Genomic DNA, 26,422 nt, shown 5'->3' with positions numbered 1-26,422 from the left:
GTATACAAAACAATATGAAGACAAAGGAGCTTCGGCAACAGAACAGAATTGTGGATAGACATTAATCAGGAAAGGGCTATACTGTAAAAAAGATTTCAAAGGCATTGAGTATCCCACAGAGCACTGTTAAATAAGTGGAGAAAAAGTGTAGAATAAATAAAACTACTCAGAATCTTCAACGACCAGGTCGTCCTCAAAAATTAAGCAGCCATTAAATGCTTAAGGTCTCAGGGGGGTGAATGCATGTTTTTAATAAAACTGTTTTACAAAACTGATTCTGCCCCATTGTTAAGGTCCAAGGGGGGGGGGTCAATACTTTCTGTACCCACTGTAAGTAGAAGCTGTAACAAAAAACATTAACAGTGTGGTTCTGAGTGTGGTCTGGGAATCCCTGCTGTCAGGCAAGATTGTTGTATGGAGTAAAAAACACAGAAATCAAATGGAGATTTGGCAATTGGATGTCAAAGGCACATACACTTCACTAAACAATACTGAACTTGCCCAAACCCTGGGGCAATTTCAAAGACATGGTAGAAAAATGTCAATATTATTACTGGATCATAAACTCCCAGATCTACCGCAGTCCCAGCTAACATTTATTGAGTTCGAATACAATTTGAATGTTTAAAATGCATGGACATGCAAAACATGCAAAAGTATGCAGATGCATGTTTTAAAAAAAATATATAACTTTAGTTAATCTGACAAAAAAAATAATGTAATTTTACAAATTAAACACTATTAAACAATATTAAACTGGAAAAGAAATCTTGTGTGGGGGATATTCAAATAACAACAACAGTGTTATCTAACAAATCAGAATTAAGCAATGATTTTGTCATTTGCAATGGGCTGTTATGATCACTGAATTGTTAAGAAATCATGATAAACTCTCTCTCATCCTAGCGTTAATCCCGCATCAGCAGAGTCCGCTTGTCGGCACGCCCTTCTCCATTTGGTGGTTTGAACCAAATCTTTGAGCTGACGTTGCCATTAAATGCGACCGAGAATACTCCAACCGGCGCGTCGCTCCACCTGCCGTCGGAGAAGAAATCATGATAAACTGGTTTCAGAATTTGTTTTTATTGATGGATGCATTAACAATTGGTGATATCTGCAGCTAACTGATGTATGCATGGGAAAATGTTTAAAATCCAGTGCTTATTATCACTGTTTTGCAATTTGCATTGAGGTTTTAATTAATAATTGGTTATACTGTATAACCAGTCTTGAAAGAGAATTCTGTGAATTTGTTTAAAGGAAAAAATAAAATAGGGGCGTTGCTAGGAGCTACAACCTAACTAATGTAGATTATAGAATAGGAATGAGTATGGAACAAGATTTTGAGCAGTGAAGAACCCCAACCATTCAATTTATTCACCCCAAGATCTGTCACAAAACATATATACTGTATTCCGTGGATAAGGATCCATGCCTGTGGCTGGAAGGTTGCTGGTTGGTACCTCATGGCCAGCAGAGAAATCCTACTCCACTGGGCCCATGAGCAAGGCCCTTAACCCCAGCTGCTCCAAGGGCCGCCGTATAAATGGCTGACCCTGCGCTCTCACCCCAAGCTTCTCTCCCTGTCTGTGTGTCTCATGGAGAGCAAGTTGGGGTAGGTGAAAAGACAAATTCCTCATACAAGAAATTGTATATGGCCAATAAAGTGATCTTATCTCTTATCTTATGTCAACTTGCAAGAGCAACTGCATGAAACCAAATCCTCACTTGTTTATAACCTATGCAATCTGGAGACCACTAGAACCATAATGCTTATTATGGGACTGATCAGATGTGCAGGAGAACAGGTAACCAAAACTCTTGACCCTTATTTACAGATGTGTCTTGCAGGATCACACCCTATTCATTTTAAATTACATCCACATGATCATTCTTTTCTTTCAGAAAAATTATTAATATGATTTTTCACCACTGGCATCACTGACTCTTGATTCAGTATTGGTTAAACAAGCTTTAGGAGACATCAGTGAATTTGCAGTCAGCACAATAATAATTAAACAGATCAGTTATCTGACATGAAAAGATTTTTGCACAAGTCACAAAGTACAAATTTAGTGATCTTTTAAAAACAAGGCTCAACACAAAGAGCCTATAAGGATAAACATGTCACGTGGTATTTAAGTCTTGCAATGTGTGACATATTAAATTCAATTTTCAATTGATGGGACTGCAATTGGCTATTGCACCTACTCTACAAGGTACATACATTTTTGCCCAGCACTGTGTCTTCCTCAGCTTTAAAACCACAGGACTTTTCCATAAGATCAAGATTTATTTTGATGTCCTGCAGCCTTTTTTCTATGAGCCAACATTCAAAGATATCCTTTAAAGATTAACTACATTAACCCTTTTATTTGCAAGTAATATTTTTATTCAGAAAATACATACCGATTTGTTTTAACATCTGATCTTCACTGTCAGTACTTATTTTTTCTTAACCTTTCACCTTTATTAAGCTCATTCTTCTAAAATCCATCATGTGCAACAAGAACATAATAAAAACACATCTAGAACTACCAATATAAAGGAACTACTGTCTTTTACAGAACACCATTCCATCCGGGCCACCATCCATACTTGTCCAGCAGCCATATCACCCTGTAACTCACAACTAGCAACTCCCTGAAGTTAAGCAGGTGAGAGACTGGTCGTTACCTGGATGGGAGACCTCCTGGGAAAAACTTACGTTGCTCCTGGAAGAGGTGTAAGAGGGGCCAGTAAGGGGTGCTCAAACTGCAGTCTGTGTGTGCCTTAATGCCCCAGTATAGTGACGGGGATGCTATACTGTAAAAGGGCACCATCCTTCAGATGAGACATAAAACCAAAGTCCTCTCTGTGGTCATTAAAAATCCCAGGGCGTTTCTCGAAAAGAGTAGGGGACTTACCCTGGCATCCTGGCCAAATTTCCCATTACCAATCATGGCCTCCTAATAATCCCCACCTATGAATTGGCTTCATCACTCTGTTTTCCTCCACACTGATAGCTGATGTACTGGCGCACTATGGCTGCCATCGCATCATCCAGTTGGGTGCTGCACATTGGTGGTGGTGAAGGGGAGTCCCCATTACCTGTAAATCTTATCGAGGGACTTTTATAGGAACACACTAATCCAGTTATGTCTTCAGATGCTTGTAGGAAACTAGAAAGAAACCCATGCAAATACCGAGAGAACATGAGAGCTACATTAACCACCATTCCCCTGTTGTACATAACAAACCACCATAATCAAAAAGCCATCAATGCTGAATTAGGTTTATAGGAAGACGGAACCTGACAACTCAAGGACAACTCTGAAGTTCTTATCTAAATTATGAGAAGCACCATTCATAAAATGACATAAATGTGTGCAACAAAGGGTAGAAAAGAAATATCAGCTTATATCTCTGAAGATGAACAAAAACATGTAATTTGTTGTAAACACAGGTGAGAGGAGGAAGATAAAGAACACTTTCAATTCACTGCATCCTCAAGTAATTTTCTAAAATGTATTTATTATTTTTATACCCTCTAGCTATACATAGATCAGTGTACAAGATTGCTTGCCTTTCTCTGCTGAGTACACAATAATTATGCTACAGCAATTTACTATCCAGAATGAACTTCAGCACAATAATTAAAATAATTCACCTTGGGGGATTATTACTGTCCGTCAGTGGGCAAAATTCCACCCTCTCTGAAATCTGGTTTTCCATTAGCCTACTGAAAACATTTTACGAATAGCGTGCCGAGCTTACTGCTTTTTTCTGCATGCTCAAGGAACAAGGCAGCAAGATAAAAATGAATAATTTATTACTTGCACATCCTGTGATGACATCAGCATTTTCCCTTTCCCTCTCAGCGACCTCTTCCACTCGCCTTAGCTCTCCCTTTAGTGTAAAGAATGAGGACAAAGTTGAGGACGACCTGTTTCTTACCCCTGCTGAATTCCCACCAGTACAAGCTGGGTCAATGAAAACAAGCCTTGCTGAACTGAAGCGTGACGAAAGATTCCTTGACACACATCTGGCTTTGAAAACGCATGGTGTCTGAATTGTGGGAAAGAACTTAATGAGTTGATTCAGCTTTACAGAGAAGTTGTATTGCCAGTGCTGTTTTTTATTTAAAGTGTTTTAAAGTATTTTTTATTTTTCTTGTTTTGAAAAACAAACCCAGCTCTGAACATCTCAGAACAGTTCGTGGCACACAGCTGGTTCTTTCAGAGATGGGTCTTCACATGATCCCAGCGCAATCTACTGTATTTAATATCTTCCTGGCCATTGAAACATTAAAGTCACAGAGTCTTCTTTTGATCTACAAAGAGAAGCTGGTGACAGCAGTGTTACCGTCATCTAGCCTGTCCTTGTCAGATCTCAGGAGTTAAGCAAGGCTGGGTCTCATTAGTACTTGGAAGGGAGATGTCTACAGAAAAGCAGGTCACTGCTGCATGTGGTGGTGATGCACCATGAAATAGCACTCTTTCCTCCCCAACAGAATCTCCAAGCCAATGCGTCTGTATGATGACACAGTGCTGTGTTCAAAGGAGGTGCTGTGCTTCAAGCAAGACCTTAAAACAAGGTCCAAACTATTTGGTCATTAAAGATCCCACATCATTGTCCTTAAAAGCAGTGGTTTTAACCAGTTTCCCTTAACAAAACTTCTTTCTTCACTTCTTCGCCCTATGTGCTATATCATAATGGCTGCTGCACTGCATTGCTACAGCTGAAGATCAGCATGTCCCCTCCTAAACAAAAAGGGTTTAGGCATCCTTTACGGTAAAAAGAGCTTTCCAAATCCAAGCAGTTAAGTACAGTGCAACAGACAGATAAAATCAAAAACAGCACAGCTTGAACTACCTTTGACGTACTGTATCAAAGTTATAAGGTACCTTTGTCTATCATCTTAATTATTAATGCATGTCATGCCTTCAAAGATTATAAATGACTCTGCAAAGAGAGAAACGTGAATGAAAAATATAATGTGGCGGATGCAAGAATTCAATGTTCTTCCAAAGCCATTGTTGGATCATTTCTATACCTCTTCAATTTGTCCTGCTGCTCTCTGCCTGACTGACCACTTTGTTGTACTGGTGGATTATCGTTTATTACTGTTGCAGCTTTCTACCATATTGATCACCTTTGCTCGATGCTGGTGCAGCCTGCTATGAACCTCATTGCTTAAACAGCTTGCCCTAGCAATGAATTGCCTATTGTCAATGTAGAACTATATACTGTAGCACAATATTTGTTGTGCAAACACAGTAAGCATTTTTTAGTTTTTAGAATTACAGTATAATGCAATATTTTTTTCTTCTCAACTCTCTGAGTTACTTGAAAAGTGCTCATAAAAAAATATATCACTATTACAAATACACCAAAACAGTAGGTCTCTACCACATTAATTCTTGTCATATCAATGCATATCTATTTTTGCCAGTTTTCTCCTGGAATTGAATTCCACTGCTGAAAAGAATTTATGTTTGGCTTATTGAAAACCAAACATACAGCCCAACGAAGTATGTAACAGTTCGAACAAGTAATTATCCTCACACTTATGATTGTAGTATAATTGAAGAAGGGGGGGGACCCTATTGTTCACTAGAACTGTCACTGGAAATCAGAGATAAACGTAGGAGCACTGCAAAACCAAAATGGAGTATTTTGCAAGATGCATGCTTGTACTTATAAATCACACAAAACTCAAGATCAAATGTACAGGAAATTTACAATTCATCACAACACAGAACCTTAAATCACAGAAGATAGTTGATAAATTGGCAATGTTATTTAAATGTTCCCAGGAAAAGAACCAGAATCTCTTTTTACAACTTACTACTCTAAGACATACAACAGGTAAAATATCTATTTTTTCTCCTGCAGTCAAACGCATTTTTATTTTATCTGCTCTACCTACAGTATAGTAAATATTACCTTAATTTGTATTCATCTGAAAATCTTTCTATGGACTATAATTTCTAAATTTGATAACAGAAAAGGAAGTTTACTGCTTTCTGGATATCTTTTAGGAGTGTCATAAGCACCTGAAAAAGCACTAGAAACAAATTTTCAAATGGCAAAGATACAGTTCTATATTCCATTCTGTTATCAATTCTTTTATTTTTTTAGTAAATTGAATAATAAATTAATCTTAGCTCCTAATTTCATTGCCCAGTTCTAAGGCTTTAGTGAAACGGTATCACTAATAAGGCAAAACTCTTTCAGCAGGACTAATTAACTAATCTGAAAATGTGGTACTGAATCCCAGCAAATGTACTGTATGCAATGGCTAGATTTTAAACTTTTTGAGGTAGCACTACAGCATCATTTACCCCTCTCCAATCCTAATTTACTGACCAGCCCATTCTCATGAGAATACCAACTTTCAATTTCAATCACTGGAGGGAATGTAGTACCTTAAATTGGATTACAAAGTAGGCACAACATACTGTATTCACAGACAAAAATGAAATTCTCAAATTCATGATAATGATAGGAACCCATAAGAATTAGACAAGGATATCATGTGGTGCTTAAAAGTGGCACAGTTTTCTTACTGAAACAGTGAACAGTGAATTAGATAATGCACTCATTATTTGGATTGCACAGTTTTCCTGAAAGGTGTAGTCAAAATGCATTTAAAAGCATCGGTGTAGGAGTTCAATTTTTTAAAGATGCGTCTCTCTAGTATCTGTGTGGAACTGGGAGCAGAAATTTGCACCTGCTATTGATTTTTAAGGTAAACTATGTTCTCCTAGCATGGTCCACCAGCATTGAATTAATTATATTTAAGCCTTAAGCTCCTTCCCTCTGCCATTTTGAGGATTAGAAGTCACCCCAGTTTCCCTACACAGCACTGCAGGGCCCTTTTTATCTCTGGAAAGATCAAAGAGAAGTCTTTGTACATAAAGAGAAAATAAAATTAATATAAACCGGTAATGCAAGAGTGCCATCTAGTTAGCTGATAAAACACTACATCCTAAAGTCTGAAGGGCAAGGCTGTATACCCATCTTTATTGTCCACTGTAAACCCTACAAGCAATAAGCTAATTTTAATACAGTTTCAAATCTTTGTAATTGTGCAATAAGGGTATCATTTGTGCTTTGCTAATTTTGTATTTAAGAGACAGCTGAAGATCCATGGCAAGGATATGTTCACTGATTATAAATTTACTAAACATCCCTAAAAATGTCATAGAATGCTAGAAAGCCGATGAAATAGCCAAAGTCCCATCAGCAGATCCTTAAAAAAAATCTAATGTACCCTCACAGTAAGACTGGGTTAATTACCTGCACAAAAATGCAAAAGGCAAGACAAATACAATCTACTTCTCAGAGCAGAAAGGATGTCAAATTAAATTTATGTCATCCATTACTAAAGCCTACAAATAAATTAGATGGATAGACATTGTCATTTCTGTTGTTTGCCTTCTATATGGAAGCACCAGCTCTATCTCTATCACTATTTACAATACTCAATATTCAGTTCTGAAGTACTGGCACTTGTAGGCACTGCGTAAAAAGTCTTTATCACAGCCATAAATTTTGCAGAGACTAAATCCATTTTATAATGCCCCTGTTTAAATATATTGGATACGTTAGTATTGAACTTTCTAACCTTTCTATTTTATATGTAACAGTAAACAACATTCAAGAATGATTTTAATAAAAATAAACACACAGTACTCCCATACTTGATTTAATTTGTTCTATGAGTCCTCTTCCCTCCCTTCAGTCATACTAGGATAAACTGCATAATAGAAATAAATTCACATACTGTAAGAAGGGTTCATATTCAATTTCATATTGGAGTCTCTACTCAACACTGTGAAATCTTCAAGGTTTTGAATATATAATCAAGGTCTTCAATATTTTGTTAATTTTCCTTCTTAATCCTTCATTTTGTGATCATTGTCTTCTTTGTTGTAATCCCCATGCTCACGTATTGTGGTTTCCACTGGAAGTCAGTCTCCATAGAGACATCTAGAATTTATTTATGCTGGTGCTCCCCTTAAACACTGCAGAATTTGTTTTTGCCCTTTTTTAATTACATCCAGAATTTGCAATTTGGTGCTTAGAAGAAAGATTTTTGAAATCCCCGAAGAGCAGGCATTTCTATTCTTCTGTTTTCTACAATCACAAATTCCTTATAGAAGATTGAATGCAGATTGCCTACAATGATGTTGGTGCTTTGTTGAGACTGAGAATCCCAGATTCCAGGTGAGCCAAACTGGGGACTATGTATTTGTACTTTCTATGGCTCAATGCTTGGGAAAGGACAGTGAAAGCACTGACTGCTATTATTTAGAAAATCCAAACTTTATTGCACTTCAATTGCAGCTGTCTAACTTCATTTCAATCATCCTTTAGTGGAAATCTTGGGAGGGGGTAGAACTGATGAAGGGAGGATATAATGGGGTTGGAAACTTGTTCTGCCTTCAAAAAATTAATTTAATTTAAAAAACTGTTTAAAAACTGAAACATTTGCATAATTATGATCTAGAAATAATGAACACCAGAATGTTTTTTAGCTTTCTGTTTATTATAATTTTTAAGAATACTGACCAAAACAGGCCTACTGATAGCAGTGTTACCCCCTTTTAGCTCAGGTGGGCAAAATATGGCCCCAGGGCCAGACCTGGCCCTACTAACATTACCTTCAGCCTTTGACACAACTTCTAGAATATTTCTCCATGAAAACTAAAAACCAAATTATCATTAAGTCTCAAAATGGGTATTTAAGCACCAGTACTCAGAGGACGTAATGTAATTTATGTTTACTTTGTCATGGAGCCCTACTGTATGGCTTTTATGATGAGGAGAGCTGATAGAGAAAGCTGTGCCTTTCTGACAGACTGAAGAATCCCAGAGCAGTAACGCAGTGAAGGCACAGAGAGTCGAAGGAAAGCGGGGAATGCCAAAACAGGACGGACACAGTAGGTGATTGTGGAAGCAAGACGGAGAACGGGGGCAGACGGGACTAAGAGGTGAGTGCAGCTAACATGGCTGATACAGACAGGGTGGACCCAGTGACAGAAACAAACCTAGTGTTAGGATGTGGCGTGCAGATGAAGAACCCAATAGCTAGAGCCCAGTGAAGGCTCGGAAGAAGACAACTGGCAAAGCAGGATGAAAAGTAGAGGATGACAGTGATTGCCAAGGCAGGACAGAAGGAGAGGCTGACAGGCAGCAGGCAGGACTGATCTAGGAGGCGTAGGCGAGTAGCGAGCACAGTTTTCAAGGTTGATCCTGGCAGTGTGGCAACACTGTTGCGCAGGATTATAGGCGGCAGGTTCGGAAAAGTGCCTCTGTCCCGTTGCTTGGTTAAAAGCAACAGAGTTCAGGCAGACAGAGTGGGATCGAGACAGACAGAGAATCTCTTTTGGACAGGATACAGGCCAAGTGTCCTTCTGAGATGCAGACTAGTAACGCTGAGAGCACTACACAGGCCAGAAGGAAGCTCAATGACAGAGCACCCGATAAGTGGAAGAGCAGGTTACAGATCGGCTTCATGAAAGTGGCACAATCGGGCCAAGTGAGTCCAAACAACCGCGGAAGGTGCTCGACTCCCCTTTTAAATGTGCCGAATTTCTGAGGAGACCGAGAGCTGTGAGGTCTGGCTCGCCGAGGAATAACACCCAGAGCAAAAGATAACTTGTTTTTATTTTGTTCTGCATTATTCACCAAGAGGTCTACTGCATAACAGTACTGAAACTAAACAATTTCGAAACTGGTGATCTTTATTAGAACAAGAACATATAGCCACAGGCAATTTGTCCATCTGCTGGTGGAATCTAATACACAAGGATGTTCTCTACCATACAAATGTTAGAATGCTCAGTCTGAGATTGACTTGATTTAAAGATAAAAGAAATTTCCTTAAGTGTGAACTGGATCTCTAAAGTAATTCTGCATTTGCTATATATGTTACATATCAAATTAACTAATTGAATTCTGAACAGTACGGAACCTTGAATCATGACCAAATGGTTGTACTGTTCAGATGGATCACCCATTATCAGTGAGCAGACACTCTGTGCCAAATTTCAGTAAATTAAAGAACGGCTGTTCAATCAACGATGACCACCTTGTGCTCCACAGTGCCACATCAGAAACTGCACCTGACCACTTCTCCTCGTAATGCCTATCAGAGATTTTCTTCACACTTTCATCCAATTATCCCAGTTCCTTTCTTTTTTTGTACACTTAAATTTAACAATAAATTTAAGTAAATGTTCAGTGATTTTGACAGTTCACAAAACAATCTGCTATGTGATGCTTTGTGTAAATGTATATTCAGTTATTAAAATACAAGGATCTCACTACAATTTCATTCAGTGCTGTAGAAATGTGGACTTATGAGTTATCATGACTTAGCAATCCATCTTCTAGCCTGTTTTTATTAGATCTCAGAAGAGAAGCAACGCTGGGCCTGGTCAGTAGTGGATTGGGAGTCCTCAGAGGTAAACCAGGTTTCTGCTGTAAGTGGTTTAGGTGCACCAATATGTAGTACTTTCTTCTGAGCCAGAACTTACAAAACTACTGACCTAATATGGTGACTGGTAACTCTGAGCTGTAGCAGGTGCTGTCCTTCAGAGGCAACCTTAAACAGAGCTCCTGCCTACCTGTTCATTAAAGATTCCAATCTGAGCTTGCACAATAGGCTTCCCTAAACTAATTAGGATTCTGAAATGCCTCGCATTTATGCAAGCACTTCTTCCACCACTGAAGGCACATCACCACTGGGTGATGTGTGTCATTGTGTACCAGCAGCTTTACTTAGGTAGAGAAGCAAAAATTTGTTTTGAACTGTTGAATTAAGATTATATCACCAGCTGTGTCCCACTTGTGATTTTAAGGTACAACCTTCCAGTTACAGTACAAATCCAATCCTTACCTGCTACCTACATACTCCACTTAATTCACATGGGTATGCAGTATCTCACTTCTAGTGGATGTCCTGGGACATTTATAAAACTCAATGATTCAAGAGAATTTGGTCACTTGTTAAATGTTTAGCTTTAGTGGGCAGTAATATGCTCCTTAGTCAGACTTAAGTCAATAAAACATTACTATTTCCCATTAGGCAACAAGGTGCAATTATTCTCAATGGTCATCTACTTCCAACTGTTTATTCTGGTGAGGGTCATAGCACAGCCATAAACACACTAAAATATTCTAATTTGTTAGTTTTAATACTGAAAAATTGAATTCACATGGTTTATTATATTTTCTGTGTAATATTTGTAATGCACAGATAGAGAAACTAATACTATACAAAATACAAAAGGCTAATATTTTAAAAGTACAGCAAGTACCAGATTTCTAAATTCAAATCCCTCCCGTCAAAACTGATTCAACACATTTCAGTACTTAAACAGATCAAGAAAGTTTATACCATATAAAGGTTTCCAAAGGCATACCTGTCACCTAAACAGAAAAGAAAGATAAACCATAGTTGGCAAACTCAAGGAAATAAAAGTATTTTCACAACTAATACAGCACCTTTCCTAAATTTAGGTTAAATTAAGTCAAATCAGTTCCAGACTTATAAGCTTCCTTCAATCAATAATTAATTTAAGTCAGATTCATTGCATTAGAGGAACACTCTCACCACCTCTTTGAACTTCCTTTTGGTTCTCTTCTGTCCTCATATTAACTTGTTTAAATAATGTTTTTTTTAAATAAAAATAGTCCTAACATCTGATTGGTCAAAGATAACCCCTTATTTCTGATTGGTCAATGATAAAAACAATATACATTACAATCCTACAGGAAATGGTGTCGAGCAGACATGGCCACTCACTGTCCCCCTGGCTACAGGGAGATCATTGTGTCCTCTGTTAAAAGCCCCTCTATTACCTGGGGCAAAGACTCTGGGGGGATAATTGTGTGGTATAGAGAGGAGCTACAGCCTGTAAAGACAAGGAGTCATGACTTTGACTCGGAATAAGCAGACAAATCATCTGTACAGAAAATACGTATTCCTGTGTGCAATCTACATTCCCCCTGGAATCTCAATATTACAGAGAGGAAATTCTCCACAGTCTCCACATTGAAATCTGCAACTTCCAGAGACAGGGAAACATGCAGCTGTGTGGAAAACTCAACGCATGAACAGGCTTCACTGTCATGAGCTGGGCTTGTATATCGTCAACAGTAGGACCTGAGGGAACTCTTTAAGCAGGTTCACCTACAGCTCAGTTCTGGGGGAGCAGTGTGGTGTACTATGCAGTCACTGATCTGGACCCTTTCTGTATTAGTGCCTTCACTGTCAGGAAACAAACTGCTCTACCTCAAGAGAGATGCACTGACTGCTGTATGACTTGAACCAGCCATACAGTTGAGACACGGCCCGGACAGATATCAAAACTGAACTGGGTAATGAAGAAATTCAGACACAATTAAGCACAATTCCTAAACACTCCGTATCAAACCAACAAAACAGGCATGAATTTGGGCACACAAAAACGAAATCACCTATTTCACAAACTAGCATCAAAATCAAAGCTAAAAAGAACAAAATGAAAAAAAAAACTACTTAAAAACAAAGGAAAAGAAAAAGGGTTTGATAGAGTGCAAAAACATCTGAAAAGCACTACAAAATCTCACTACAAAAATACAGATCTGTGCCTCACTTACTGTAAGATGGTAAACATTACAAACGTAAGCTCAAAAAGAAAACACACATAAATAAACAACTTACAGAAAATGGGAAGTCATTAAATCAAAACTGCTTCAGGAAGAAGTGGAACATTTTCAATCATTAAAAAACAAAATATTTTTTATTTATTTAAAACTTATTTTGAATATTTGTCCCAAAAGCTCCCAAATACTAATGAATCAGACCAAAATATAATTTATGAAAAACTCAAAATTGTGGAATTGGCTATACAACTAAGGCTATTTGGATTCCCTGATCACCGAGCAGGAGCTAGTAAAAACACTCCGGACTAGGATGGAGTCAACACTGTGGCCACTATGAAGTCAACAATGAGATTCCAAGACACAGAAGTTTAGAGTTGCAGCAATACCTCCTCAAACTCTTCAACCTCATCCTGAAAGCTGGGTATTTCCTCGAGGCCAGAATCAAGGACTGATTACACCCATTTATAAAAGACAGACGGACTCGATCCCGATAACTACCAGAGCATCTGTGTGATCAGTAACCTGGGGAAGGTATTCTGCAATATCATGAATACGCAAATACTGATCTTCCTTACTGAGCACAATGTCCTGACCTCTTTAGCTTCGTAACAGTTCACTGCACATCCGATCAGACTTACAACCTATGCATACTTATAGACTAACACATCCACCAGAAAGACAAAGGAATTTTTTTCCCTATTTTACTGATGTCAAAAAAGCATTTGACTCAATTTGGCTGTTACTTCTCCAAAATGGCATACTGAGTAAAGTGTACGACGTAATTAAATCAATGTAATCAACTCAAAGACATAATTAACAAATGTGCAGTGGAACTTGGGAACAAAAGGACAGAATTCTTCACTCAGAAGTCCAACACTGTTCAATTTCTAGGGTATATCAATGAGATTGGAACAGTCTTATCCTCAGCACTTATCCTCATACTACATAACACAGAGATCATTCCTGCTCTACGCTGATGACCTGGTCCTTCGGTCACCCACAAAACAGGGACTGCAGCAGAGCCTGGCACTGCTGGAGCAGTTCTGTCATACCTGGGCATTGACAGTCAATCTGTCAAGACCACAGTCATTGTTTTCCAGCCAGAGAGCCAGATTTCAGGGAAACGGGTACCACTTCACACTGAACAATACCACAATGGAACACACATCCAGCTACACATCCTTGGTCTGACTATCATCTGACAGTTTCAACCTGGCAGTGAAGGCAGTAAGGGAGAAGGCACTCAGGGCTTTCTATGCAATAAAGAAGGGGGCTTTTCAACATTGACACCCCTACAAGAATCTGGCTTCAAATATTTAAACGGGATAAAAACATTAAACCATTCAAACCATAAAATGGGATAAACACCCAACAGAAACTCTGCACATGGAGTTCTGTAAAAAAAATTCTTCATATGCAGAGAAAAACACCAAACAACATGTGCAGGCCAGAATTAGGCCAATACCACTGCCAACCAACGTACAGGAGAGAGCAATAAAGTATTGGTGACATCTAAAAAGCGGTGACCAAAACTCCTACCACCACAAGGTCCTGCCGAGCCAACAGCTGAGCCCAAAGAAGAGTCCTCTGAGCCAGTTGGTCCAGAAGCTCACTGTCCCGAAACACTCCCACAGCAGCCTCAGGACAGCACTACTAAAGCACCACAAACCACATCACAGCACATATTAAATAACAATATCTCATACACAGGGAAACATACACACAAACACAAAATAAACAGACGAAAAACACTAGTTGAATATTTGACCGTGGTAAGAAACCCTGATGAAGTATATACTCAGTGACCACAATCTTGCCATAGAAACTGGCTGCCCAGGGAGGACAGGTTGTGCTTCCACTGCCAGCAGTGGAGAAACAGAGACACTGTGCACTGTGCAAAATACTCTGGGATTAGACAAACATTCCTCCCTTAAATAACAAACCTAATCCCAGAATTCCCACACCTGCCAGAATCAGAACAGCTCCCAATCCTACTGGGAGAGGGGGGAGGAAACTCAACAGAGAACAAGCCCAGTCTGTGATCTCCTGTCACAGCCTGAGTAACAGTGATCCTGTCTTTCAATAATGTTCTTTGTGTTATATATTGTATGTAAAAGTCCTATGTTTTTGTATCGTAAATGTTGTATTGATTGTATATACTTTGGCAACTTTGTAAGTTGACAGTCATGCTAATAAAGCTGTTTGAATTTGAATTTGCTAACTTCCTGTTCGTGAAATATCAGAGAACCACTGAAAGTCTCCTTAATATAAGAACGTGGGATATCCAGCATGTACAGTAACAGATGAGAAAACAATTTTTGCAAGGTATTGCAAAATGGTTTGTATTATTCAGACCCTAAGGTATATATTCAGGTTACTGAATCCCTTCATTAGGCTTATGGTAGAATAAAAAAAAATGATTGATTAATAAATCAATCAATAAAGATCAAAATGGCCATAGATCAACTTATTCTCAGTATGAGACTTTTAAAATAATAGTCATTACAAAAACACTTAGAACACATATGTGTGAATAGGGCATAAGTACAAAGCTACTAAAATCATTTTAAGAGATAAAAAGGAAACCTCATATACAATGTTAAAAGACTTAAAAATGAGAGCAGGGGGTGATTCTTTCCTCAAGGCTATGTGGGAGTATCCAACTCTGGATTCCTTTAAGGAAAAGCTGCATGAGATCAAGGGATCAATGTGCTAATGACAAAACAAGGTACTGTAGAAGCTGAATGGCCTCTTCTTATTTGTAACCTTTCTTATGTCCTTATAGACTGATGAAATCAGACAAGCCCATAATAATTACCATCGTTTAAATAAACTGACTGTGCTTATCAGTTAGTCAGAGTCCACTCAATATCACAGCACTGTTGCTTTATGTTCAAAATAAATTTCAGCTTTGCTATATCTATGCGGCAACAATAACTATTCGTCCAGTGTGATAGTATGATCAACGGTATATTGTAAGCAAATAAATGAATTGCTGTTAACTCCTTAATCCATAGCTGTGAAGCTTCACAGAGTATTAAAGTTCACAAGCACACACTTAATTATCTGCTCACAATAACTATCAGGTCTTATCTACAGAACCAGATGAGCAGGCGTTCTTTTGAAAGTCTGTGCACTTCATTCTGCAAAGTCTGCATTGTTGTTGGAAAGTAAAAAGACAGCCCTGCCAACCACGGCAAACACAAACATTGCTAGCTTTTAATGTGCAATTACTGTACACTAAATGAGTAATTAATGAAAAAAAGCTCTGGGCATATGAGGTGTAGACTTTGGAATCAACATGTGTTCCTGCGATGGCATTTTAAAGGCATTAATGAAATCCCTTTCTGTCAAATGTGGAACCTACACAGTACTTCACTGTTGGTGCTCAGAATAACAGCCGTTGACCTTGGTTCCAAATACCAACATGTTTCAAGCCCCCAGAGGAGCTCTGTCACGCCGATAAGCAATATTAATGTTCTAAATAGCTTCTGAATTCCATACAGACCTAAGACTCCGCCAGTATTCTTTTTACAGATTTCCTGAATCTCTGAAAAGGAATAACAGAATGTCATTTGGGATGTAATTTGCCCATGCTATTGCTTATCTTGCCAGCACAACACGCTGAACAATTGCAACAGGAGAAAAGCAACATGGAGCAGAATGTTGTAATTCAACAAATTACAGAACATTCTTACAGAATAAGTGTTCCCAAAATTTCCATACATTTACCGCAACTTAATTTTTCTGTATTTGTCTCTAGCATGCATTAACGTTGGATTGCATAGAAAATGTCTGGCTTGTCACAGACAAGTTACACTTATGCAGAACTACTATTTCATATTTGTAACTCTGTTACAGCATTTTTGAGGATCTATAATGTTCATCGGTTGGCCTAGTTCTTCTCAAGAAAGAAATGTTAAAAAATTAAACACGGCAATGTGACAGTTATACAGTACTTGCCATTTAGACTACAGGTAAGAGTGAGTATGATTATCCAAGAAAGTACAAGCCAGAGAAACTGAAGGTGCAGATGAAAGGAAAAAAAAAGATAAATCAGTTCAGATGATAGGATCTACTTATCTACATTCCCTTTTATCTCCTCTTGAAATAATAGATTCATATGGCAAGTAGGAGGAGCTGCAAGACTTAAAAAAACTGATTTCCAAGCTTGAAGTATATTAAAAAACATGCATTTTTATAATTCCATATTTTTGAAGATGTAAAATTTCTAAAGGGCTTTTCAGAACAGTAATATTTCAACATATTCGTTTTGTATTCTAACTTTATAAAGAAAATACACCCTTAAACTAATTATGCATCTCCTACTCAGATATGCTTTTCTCTTCGACCTTAGGCAACTGGTTACAGAACTGAGCATTATGTTGCTGGTATGAAATTATATATTTTTTGCATCCTGTATGTTCATAATCCACTTGCAAAACACTTAAAAGTATTGTTGCTACCTTTATCATATTCATCTCTTTATACAATTCAAAACTCATCTTACAGGCCATTTATCCTCATTATCTTTCCACGCAAAGTTCAGTAATTTACAATACTTCCTTTATTTTATTCAGAGGAACTGAACATTCAATAAAAGCTGTCAACCACACACTCTTTCGTTTTTAAATGGTTGCCTTGGGCACCATCTCCTCATTCAAGGCACCACAGCACACAAAATTCAGGGTGTGATAAAAATGAATAGTAATAATAGCGTCTAGACTTTGTGTGGGCTTAATTCTCTACATATTTTAAGTCCTTATATTTCCTCTTCACCTCCCTTTCTAAATTAAACTTTTACTAGAGAGTGATTTGTCTTAAATGTCAAAAAAACATCTCATCCCAATGTGATAAAAAACACTATTGAAACTATTGAAAAAATATATAGCATGATTTTCCCTATAAAGGAAGTCTAACTGGTAACTGTTGGCTTTCATGTACTAGTTTAATGTTCATTAAGTGGACAAAAGAGAAAATATTTAATTGCTAGCAAAACGTGATTCAAAATGATGTCACGTAGATCTGTATTAGCTTTTTACAGAAACAAGAAAAAAATAACTTAAGATTCAGTTTTTCACATGTTTGCCACTTGAAATAAACCAAGAGATGGTTTGAAGGGAGCCTTAACTAAGCAGAATAGCAATTCTGACCGTCAAAAACAAGAAATCTACTAAATAATAGGGCCGTACAATAAGAAATTAAAACTTTTAATGTCTTGCTGAATTTTTGTCCTTTCTGTTCTAAGATGAAATACATGTTGTCCTTGAAGTGGTTTATCAGACCAAATGTAGGCCTGGTTAATCGGCCACAGATTTACCAAAATGAAAAACTATTGTGAATTTTAGAACCACACAAGGGAATTTGAAGGTACTTCCCGTCCAAATCTAATAAAAATTGAAGAAACAGAATCATATCTAAGAGTGTATCACAGAAATCTGTATTAGCATATCAGTGGTGTTTTTCACATTTTATACAGTGTATCTAATACATTGTGTGCCTCAGAGATCACATTCTATAACAGTTTAAATAAAGAATATATTATTTATGCACAGTCTGTGTGTGAATTAGAAAAGAATAACTTTAAACTGCTTGTTTTTTTTCCAGATTCACAGCTAAGATTTAATATTGATTTTACAGAATTCTCCACAAACAATAACTGGCCATACAGGATAGATACTTTTACAATCAATGCATTTTGGTTTTAAACATTATTTGAGCAGACTCCTTTCCCTGCTCATGAATAAGTAATTTAACATATTAGCCCAGCATTATTTTAATTTCTATGTAAACAGGCATACAGTACCTTTTAGTATGACAACCAGCTATATTAAATGCTCATACTGTTCACTGTAAAGGGTTTGCATAAGTACACTGTTTTTCTCTGCTCAAAAAGATATCATGATAGACTTCATGCTTCCAAAGTGACCTGACATTCAGTTATCCTGAAAAGCAGTCATTTTTTTATAGGCACTGATATAAAGAAAGAGCTCACTGATCTTTAGCTTGCCATTTCTGGACTAGATCTATGTCATATTTGACCAAGAAAGTTTGCCAAAAAAACGGCCATACTCTGGTTTAGCTAACAATTTAGTGGTTGATTTAATCTAAAAAAAATACTAGTGGCTGCCAGTGGCCCTGGAAGTGGAAAAAATAAACTTAGCTTTGTTTCATCACACAACCGTTGCAGCCTTGCCTCCAGAGAAACCTAGCTTTTCTTTTGTACATTTATGAAAAGTGAACATGAACACCATTAATCCCAGTAGGAAGTCCTGCAGACGCGACACTTCCAGTGCCAAAACAAGGCGCTTAATTAGTGTGCAGTTCCGGTCTGACGGTCAAGGTCTTGACCTTCCTGGGGGAATAATGAGCCAGGCAATGTTTAGGGCCTCATGCTATGACCTCAGCACACCACAACAGTGCCGACTGCAGCTTTAGACGTGCTAAACTGACAGATTCAGGTGACCGAACAGTGAACTGTACACTTGGCACAGAGAAGCTGAAATATTTTGCAGCACAGAGGGAACGGTCAAGTCTCTGTTTAGTGTCTTTTGTTTCCAACTGGTGAAGCTAGATAGGATTGGTCAGTTCATCTTCTTACAGGAGAACTGAGGAAAACAACATCTGTAATGAGAGAAGACAGGAGAACTTTGAAGGCTGCCGCTTTCTCAGAAAAGCGCTTGCTTTGAAAATAAAAGCTGTGAATGTGTCATAGACTTTTAGGACTAAAATAAAATACATCCAGAAGATGAGCTTGGATTGCTTGGAAATGAATGCTAACATATGAAATAAGTTTAAGAAGGTTACTATATTGTGAAATAAGGCTTTAAAACCATTTTTATTGGTGTAACTTGTAATGTAATGTAACTTTAGCCGAAGACATGAGGAAGCACTCCATTAAGGAAATAAAAATGTACTCATACAATTATATCATGGATTTCCTCCATTGTTCTTTTTTTTCCTTACTATACAAAGTCTGTCTAAAGAAAGGCTCTTAGATGTTCATTTCAGGATGCTCTTGTTTAGTTTCTATAAATGACTTATACTGTACATGTGCAATTCATTCTTCACAACATGACATTGCGACAAATGGTGCAAAAAGCAGGAGGTTTCGTTTTTAAGTTTTTGGTTTTAAGGAGGTTTTGTTTTTAGGTATGTATGAAAACATACATACTTTGCTCTACTCTGTAGCACATCATTGTATCAGCATGTCCTCTTATGTATTCACGTGTATGAGTACATTTAAATGTTGAATATTAAAAATTTTAAAGTTAAAATCCCAATTATTTTCAGAATATCACACTTCTATGTGCAGATGTATGATCATACAAAGCTGGAGAAACAGCCTTCCCCTTGATTTAACTCTAAACATAATCCTAGTCTCTAATTCTAAGATAAACCTAAAATACAAAGCAAGATTTAAAGATAAAAGTTATTCATCTTTAATCCTAACTACAGTATAATCCCTGACAAATCCACTTTTTAAAACAAAAAATATTCAACAATGCAAGTTTTCAGTTTGAATGCTTTTATCAAGAATTATTGATTACATGTATAGTTCTTCATCAGCACAGTGATTAGCTTTGCTGCTTCTTAGTGCTGGGGCCCTGGGTTCAATTCCAGGCCTCAGGTATTATCTGTGTGGGGTTTATATGTTCTCCCAGAGTTTGTGTGGGTTTCCTACAAGTGATCTGGTTTCCTCCCAGAGTCCAAAGACATACTGGTAAGTTCATTGGGTTCTGGGAAAATTGGTCCTGGTGTGAGAGTGTGTGTGCTTGCTTGCTGGAATAAGTTCTGGCTCCCCCACGACCCTGAATTGGATAAAGTGGTTAGAAAATGGATGGATAGTTCGTTCCATTGCATTTTACATTTAGGGGGGACCCACTTCATCAGTTAATGTGGCTCAATTCAGTACTAGCAGCAGAAACTGCATTTAGGCTAACATTTCTCATATTTGTCGAAGAACTTTAAAATAGTGCTCCTTCAGACACAGAGGGTCAGTGTGAAATTTTACTTTTCAAGGAGAAAGTTACACAACAATATTTCTTATATTTGCTTCTGTAAACATATCTTTAAAACGTACACATAACACACTACTGTACGTTTTTACTTGATATACTGTAATTAAAAATGTTTTTTTGCATGGAGCATCAGTGACACCCTGTGGCAACACAAAAACCCTGACAGGCCACTCATTTCCCTGCAGTAATCCTGAGTAGCGCACTACACCAAGCCCTCCTCACATTTACCCAAATATAGTCAAGGAGAAATCCAACAATGACAAGTTTTGTTACCACATAAAATACAAAAGACAAAATGAATATAAAAAAACTGCACATTTTGTTCAGTTTAGAAGATCAACTCGCTAATCCTTTTTAGATGTTAGTTTCCAAAATTCTGTCTGCTGAATGGCTTACACTTCACTGAGATTAGTCAGGCGTTCCACATTCCTGGATTTCATAAAAAGATAGTGCTTAACCATGCTCTGCCCAGATCTATAAGCTGCTCATAGGGACAAGGAACTGACAAGTTGTTCCTATACCTTGGTGTAACACATAAGCCATTCTTACATCTAAAGAATTAAAAGGATAACTTCCTAAATTTTAATAAGGAATGTTGGAGGTTCCTTCCTAGAATGTCTGAGAATTGACTGTGTACTTCAATGTTGTATTAGTATTTAGAAATCAACCCTGCCAAATCAGAAGATAATGCATGTAGATGCTGTGAGGAAAATAAGAACTGTAAAAACTTCTCCCAATTAATGCTCCCAAATACGTTGTATTAGTTGTTTTGTTTTGAAAAACGGAGTAACTGAAAACTTTGTTTTGCTTTTTTTTCAAACATTTGCCATATTGAAAGAAAATATTAATTAGCCATTATATTTTAAAGAATAACCTCTAATTAAATTTCTACTTTATTTTTGCAAATGAGATGTTGTTGCTAGTGAAAACATTATATAAAGCAAATGACGCAGATTACATGCCTTGTACCAGCAAAACAAACATCTTCATGAGCCTCACACAAGAGGGTATTTGTTGAGCTGATGTTGATGGATTTGGGGAAAAAAAATGTTATTTTTTATAACTCCTGCACGTGCACCTGGCTCTAGAAACATGTTCCTCCAACATTTTGCCTCCATAATTACAGAAGATCAATTCTCAGAGATGTTGTCAACTGAGTTGGCCAAATGAGCTTCATGTTCATTGTAAGTTTAAAAGCACAATACAATGTGAAACATCCAACATCACGCAAGACTCCAAACAATAATGAATGGTCACAACTATACAAATATCTGTATCACATGGGAAGAAGTCAGCGCAATCAAAGAAAACCCATGCAAACAAGGAGAGAACATACAAACTCCACACAGATGGCACCCCAAGAATCGAACCCAGGACCCCAGAGCTGCGAGGCAGCAATGTTAACCACTTTGCCACCGTGCAGCCCTATCCATATTCAGTGTAAGCAAATGATCAAATTGAAGCGCTTACAGTAAACACACAGCAGTTATGTTTATCATCAACATCACTACAGCCAGAATAATATAAACCAGAATACAGACATTTTTTTCACATTGAAAGAACAGCAGGATATCAAACCCAGGCCCCAGGTCTTTTGACAAACTCCAGTGACTGAAAACGGTGCATTCACTCCGAATGTAAGCAATTTGTTAAGACCGCTTAGAGTCTTTTCGGTAATTTCTACCATTTTATTTTGAGAATGTATTCCAATTTGTCAAAGGTAATTTACCACAAAAACTCTTTTCGGCAACAAATATCTGCAATATAATTTCTTATATACAGATTTATTATCTGAGTATTTGGCCGCACCACATTAGAATACAGCCATGTCCACCTGCCCTCATTAGATGTTTTTCAAACCGCTTTAAAAGATCTCTTCAACAAAGCAAACATATATGGCAAAACAGACAGCCTTAGGCCAATGTTTTTTGTTTGTAATACTGTGTAATAGCCTAATAAGATTACCTCCATCTCCATTCTGGATAAAGCCTTCACCTCTAGTTATCAGCTCTTGAGATCTTTCCCAATGTGAATTCAGACTTTAACCACTTATTTCATGCATATAAAATTCTAAATAAAATAACTAGATATTTTTATTGGCAGAGGGGTAAACCATACAGATCATCTGGCATGTAAAAAGCAAAAACAGAAAACTCTTTCCCAATAGAAATTTTGTGACAGGGTTCAGTGCCCTTGCACTGAATAGGAATTATTCTTGAAGTAACAGTATATTAAAATAATGCCCACTAAAATTCAGCTACAGACACATTACATGTCATCTCTAAGGGCATTCAACTGAGACCCACAAAGACGGATTTTAGCTTTACAATCCATACAGTAAGTGAAAGTTTCAAGGTTTCATGTGTTCTGAATTGCCACGGCGCTCCTCTGTATAAAAGACACTCTTCAGACAAGCCGTCAGTGGTAATGGCTCACATTAAAGTTTTTTGGCTGACTTTAATATAAATACACAAGGCCAGCAATAACATTCCCATATTTGCACAAGCCCTGAAAATATATATTTTAAACAGTATCCAGAACCACAAAATGTACCAGGTAAATTTCCAGCCTCACTGTACCAGTATGAAAATAGTTCGAATTGGACTGATAAAAGTCATGTAGCCGTAAAAATGGGAAAGTTCATCCTTCTCAATGCATCACTATTGCCGAGCCAACAAAACAAGTATGTAACCTTACCAGAGTCTAGACAATACAGGACACAGTAATACATGACATCCTAATATTGAATAAGCTGCCCTCTACTGTGTGCTCTCCGAGTCTGAATGAGTCTCACTGTCCTGAACTGCCTCAGCATGCGAAGCTCAAACCAGTGCTGCTCATGCTGTTCGGCCTACTATTGTATAGCTGTAATTTCACAGAAGCTCAATATGGCCAAAATATACAGTAAGTATTCAGAATAAGTTCATTTTGGTCAAGAGCTACCAAGAACATCAACCTGGAGGAGCCATACCAGAGGAAGCTGAGGGGAGGGAAAGTTCAAGGGCCTGCTAGCTGAAGCTGGAGTGAGGGGTTTCCCAGGATAAGTTGCTATGCATCTCTAAAAGGTGTGTTTTGGTCCTCCTCACTACCTAGTGAAGGGGGGACTCGCCTGAAGATAGAGCCAGGAGCAGAAAAAGCCATCAGCCGTAGGTATGTAAATGAAAGCTTCCACTTTGATAGAGCACATATAATAGTTCATATCTTCACCTTACTGCTGCCTTTTCCGTTTGACTGTTGTCCTGTCCTTTTTTTTATTTACAATTAGTAATTTCATGAAAAAAACAACAGGGAAAACATAACAGAAAATTGAATCTATAACATTTCAGTTGACTAAACAAAAACCTTTTTTGTACTTTACTCTTTCGCTGTCAGAGTTTCTGATTCTTCTTAAGCGACTCTTATCGAAAAGGATATCATGCCTGCAAGTGCAGGAGGGAGGAGATCCTTTTCTTTCACACTGAAAGGAATGGCTTGAAAGTTTTCCCTGGAAAAGGGAGTTAAGACATGTCAGTGTGGCACTGCCTGCTGTTAAACCAGGCAAGAAGTGCAGGTGTCTCCTTGGCCTTAGAGCCCTCTAGTTAACCCTCTAGTTCATTTGGGAAGCCAAACAAATCTAGCTATTTGTTTTGTGGTTAGCGATATACAGTACAACTGAAATTAATTAATTAAAAATAGTTGCAGCTTAGTAATAAGATATTAGATTTCCTCACTTATTGCTAAAAAAAATGGGAGATTTTTATTTATACTAGAAATAATTACGGTATTATTATTATTATTATTATTGCTTACACTTATATAGCGCTTTTCTGGACACTCCACTCAAAGCGCTTTACAGGTAATGGGGACTCCCCTCCACCACCACCAATGTGTAGCATCCACATTGTAGTGGTCTTTCTGCTTGTATAACGTATAAAGATCTATCTACTTCCATCTGCCCAGATTGGACTTTTCATCCAGTTCACCTCAAATATCCATACTCACCCACACATTTTCTAACCACTTTGTCCAATCAAAGATCGCTGAGGAGCCAGAGCCTATCCCAGCAAGCAACGGGCACGAGGCAGGATACACCCTGGACAGAATGCCAGGCCATTGCTGGGCACACACACTCACACCAGGGCCAGTTCTTCCAGAACCTGCCAGTACTGTATGTTTTTGGACTGTGGGAGGGAACCAGAACATTTATAAAAAAACATACAAACTCCACACAGATTGCACCTCAGGAATTGAACCCAGGGCCGCAGAGCTGTGAAGCAATGCTGACCATTGAGCCACAATCCTACCCAAGTTCAGCTTAAGTGAATTATCAGTTTTAATATTGATGAACCTAATGAACATGAAAACATAAGAAAGGTTACAAACAAGAGAAGGAGACCATTTGACTTAATGGGCTTGTTTGCTTGCAAGTATCAAACTGAACTGCAGATCTTGTGAAACAGAAAGAGGAAATGGAAAATGGAACTAATTACATAACGATTGTCATATTTCAGCGTTATGTTTTTAGCTTATGTGTGATGAGCGTTCTGGCGCACTATGGCTGCTTTCGCACCATCCAGGTGGATGCTGCACAGTGGTGGTGGTGGAGGGGAGTCCCCATTACCTGTAAAGCGCTTTGAGTGGGTGTCCATAAAAGCGCTATATAAGTGTAAGCAATTATTATTATTATTATTAATTTCGTTTTATCATTTTCAAACAACAGTTGTTTTCACACTGCCCTCGAATTGTTAGTTCTTAATCTTCTCGGCTTCTTTCCATACCCATGACACCAGCACAAGATATGAAAATGCAAAGCACTCACAGATTTATATCAGACAGATGCAAGTGACAGGGTCAATACTAACACTAAAAAAGTGCTATTGTCTAGAAAGTCAAGAAAACCCTGTCTTATTACAAACCATCTCAACCAAGGAAAAGCCAATTTGCTGCAGTAACACGGGGAACCCTGTCTTACTACCTCAAAATGAAATCAGCAGTTCTGGGACTGCATGGTCCAGCCTGCATGCCAAATGGGTAGATCCATTTCAGGAACCCCATTGGCTAGTTTCTCAGCCCAGTCCAGATGTATCTGGAAAACATTTTTAAACTGCTCTTTTTAACAATTTTTACATAAAAGGTGTACTATACGTGGTGTCACTCAAAACTTTAAGGCAGACAAAAATAAGTTGACTCACTTTTCGAAATCTCAGTAGCTAACCGCCATCTAGCTTCTTTCAATTGAGCATAATTCTTTGATTGCCATTGCTCCGGGGCAGTCAGAAATGCACTGGGGGGTCTTATTTGTTTCTTTTTAGTCCAAAGTGAGCAAACCTGAAGCACAAGGAGCTTAAGTGCTGTATCTGGCTCGGGACTGAAGTGCATTACTGCCAGATTTTCAGGTTGCATAACAGGAAAGTTATCCTGACTCCAAGTCCACCAGCTGAAGCACTTAATGTCTGTTTATTCTGTAATGCCTCTGCCATTTACTATTTACTCTGGCTTAACACAGAATTAATACATGTCTTCTCCTCTCCTCTGTCTTATCACATTAAATCTGATTTAAACCTGATTCAGAACTGAAAACTTTTTTTTTTTGCTCTCACATGTACCACAGCTGCTTGTAGGTGCTCACCGAAATGTATTCTGCATTTCTGGAAGTACTATACACTTGTTTCATCTTGCAGACACACAGTCCCTTTTTTTTGCCCTTGAAGTATCTTAGCTGGTAAATATATCCCAGAGGATCTCCTGGGACAGAAGCACTTGCTGGACCACGACATGTA

At 37.9% G+C, this 26,422-nt stretch overlaps 1 protein-coding gene across 4 annotated transcripts in view; it reads right to left on the bottom strand.

The window, feature by feature from the left end:
- LOC148673211 (uncharacterized) overlaps positions 1 to 26,422 on the bottom strand; it is a 123,975-nt gene that overhangs the window by 95,634 nt on the left and 1,919 nt on the right. The window contains exon 2 of one of the 4 annotated variants that reach the window (XM_088629568.1): positions 3,816 to 3,888. The exons of 2 other annotated variants lie outside the window; for them this stretch is intronic. In XM_088629568.1, coding sequence (XP_088485694.1) covers positions 3,816 to 3,842 — 27 coding nt within the window. In that variant the 5' untranslated portion in view covers positions 3,843 to 3,888. Of the gene's footprint in view, positions 1 to 3,815; positions 3,889 to 25,834; positions 25,947 to 26,422 lie in introns of those variants that run through there. One more of the 4 variants, XM_088629569.1, reaches the window with a different exon arrangement.

Source organism: Lepisosteus platostomus, chromosome 4 (genome assembly GCF_059453375.1).
Source record: "Lepisosteus platostomus isolate fLepPlt1 chromosome 4, fLepPlt1.hap1, whole genome shotgun sequence".
NCBI lineage: Eukaryota > Metazoa > Chordata > Actinopteri > Semionotiformes > Lepisosteidae > Lepisosteus > Lepisosteus platostomus.
This window is presented reverse-complemented; position numbering and strand designations above follow the sequence as displayed.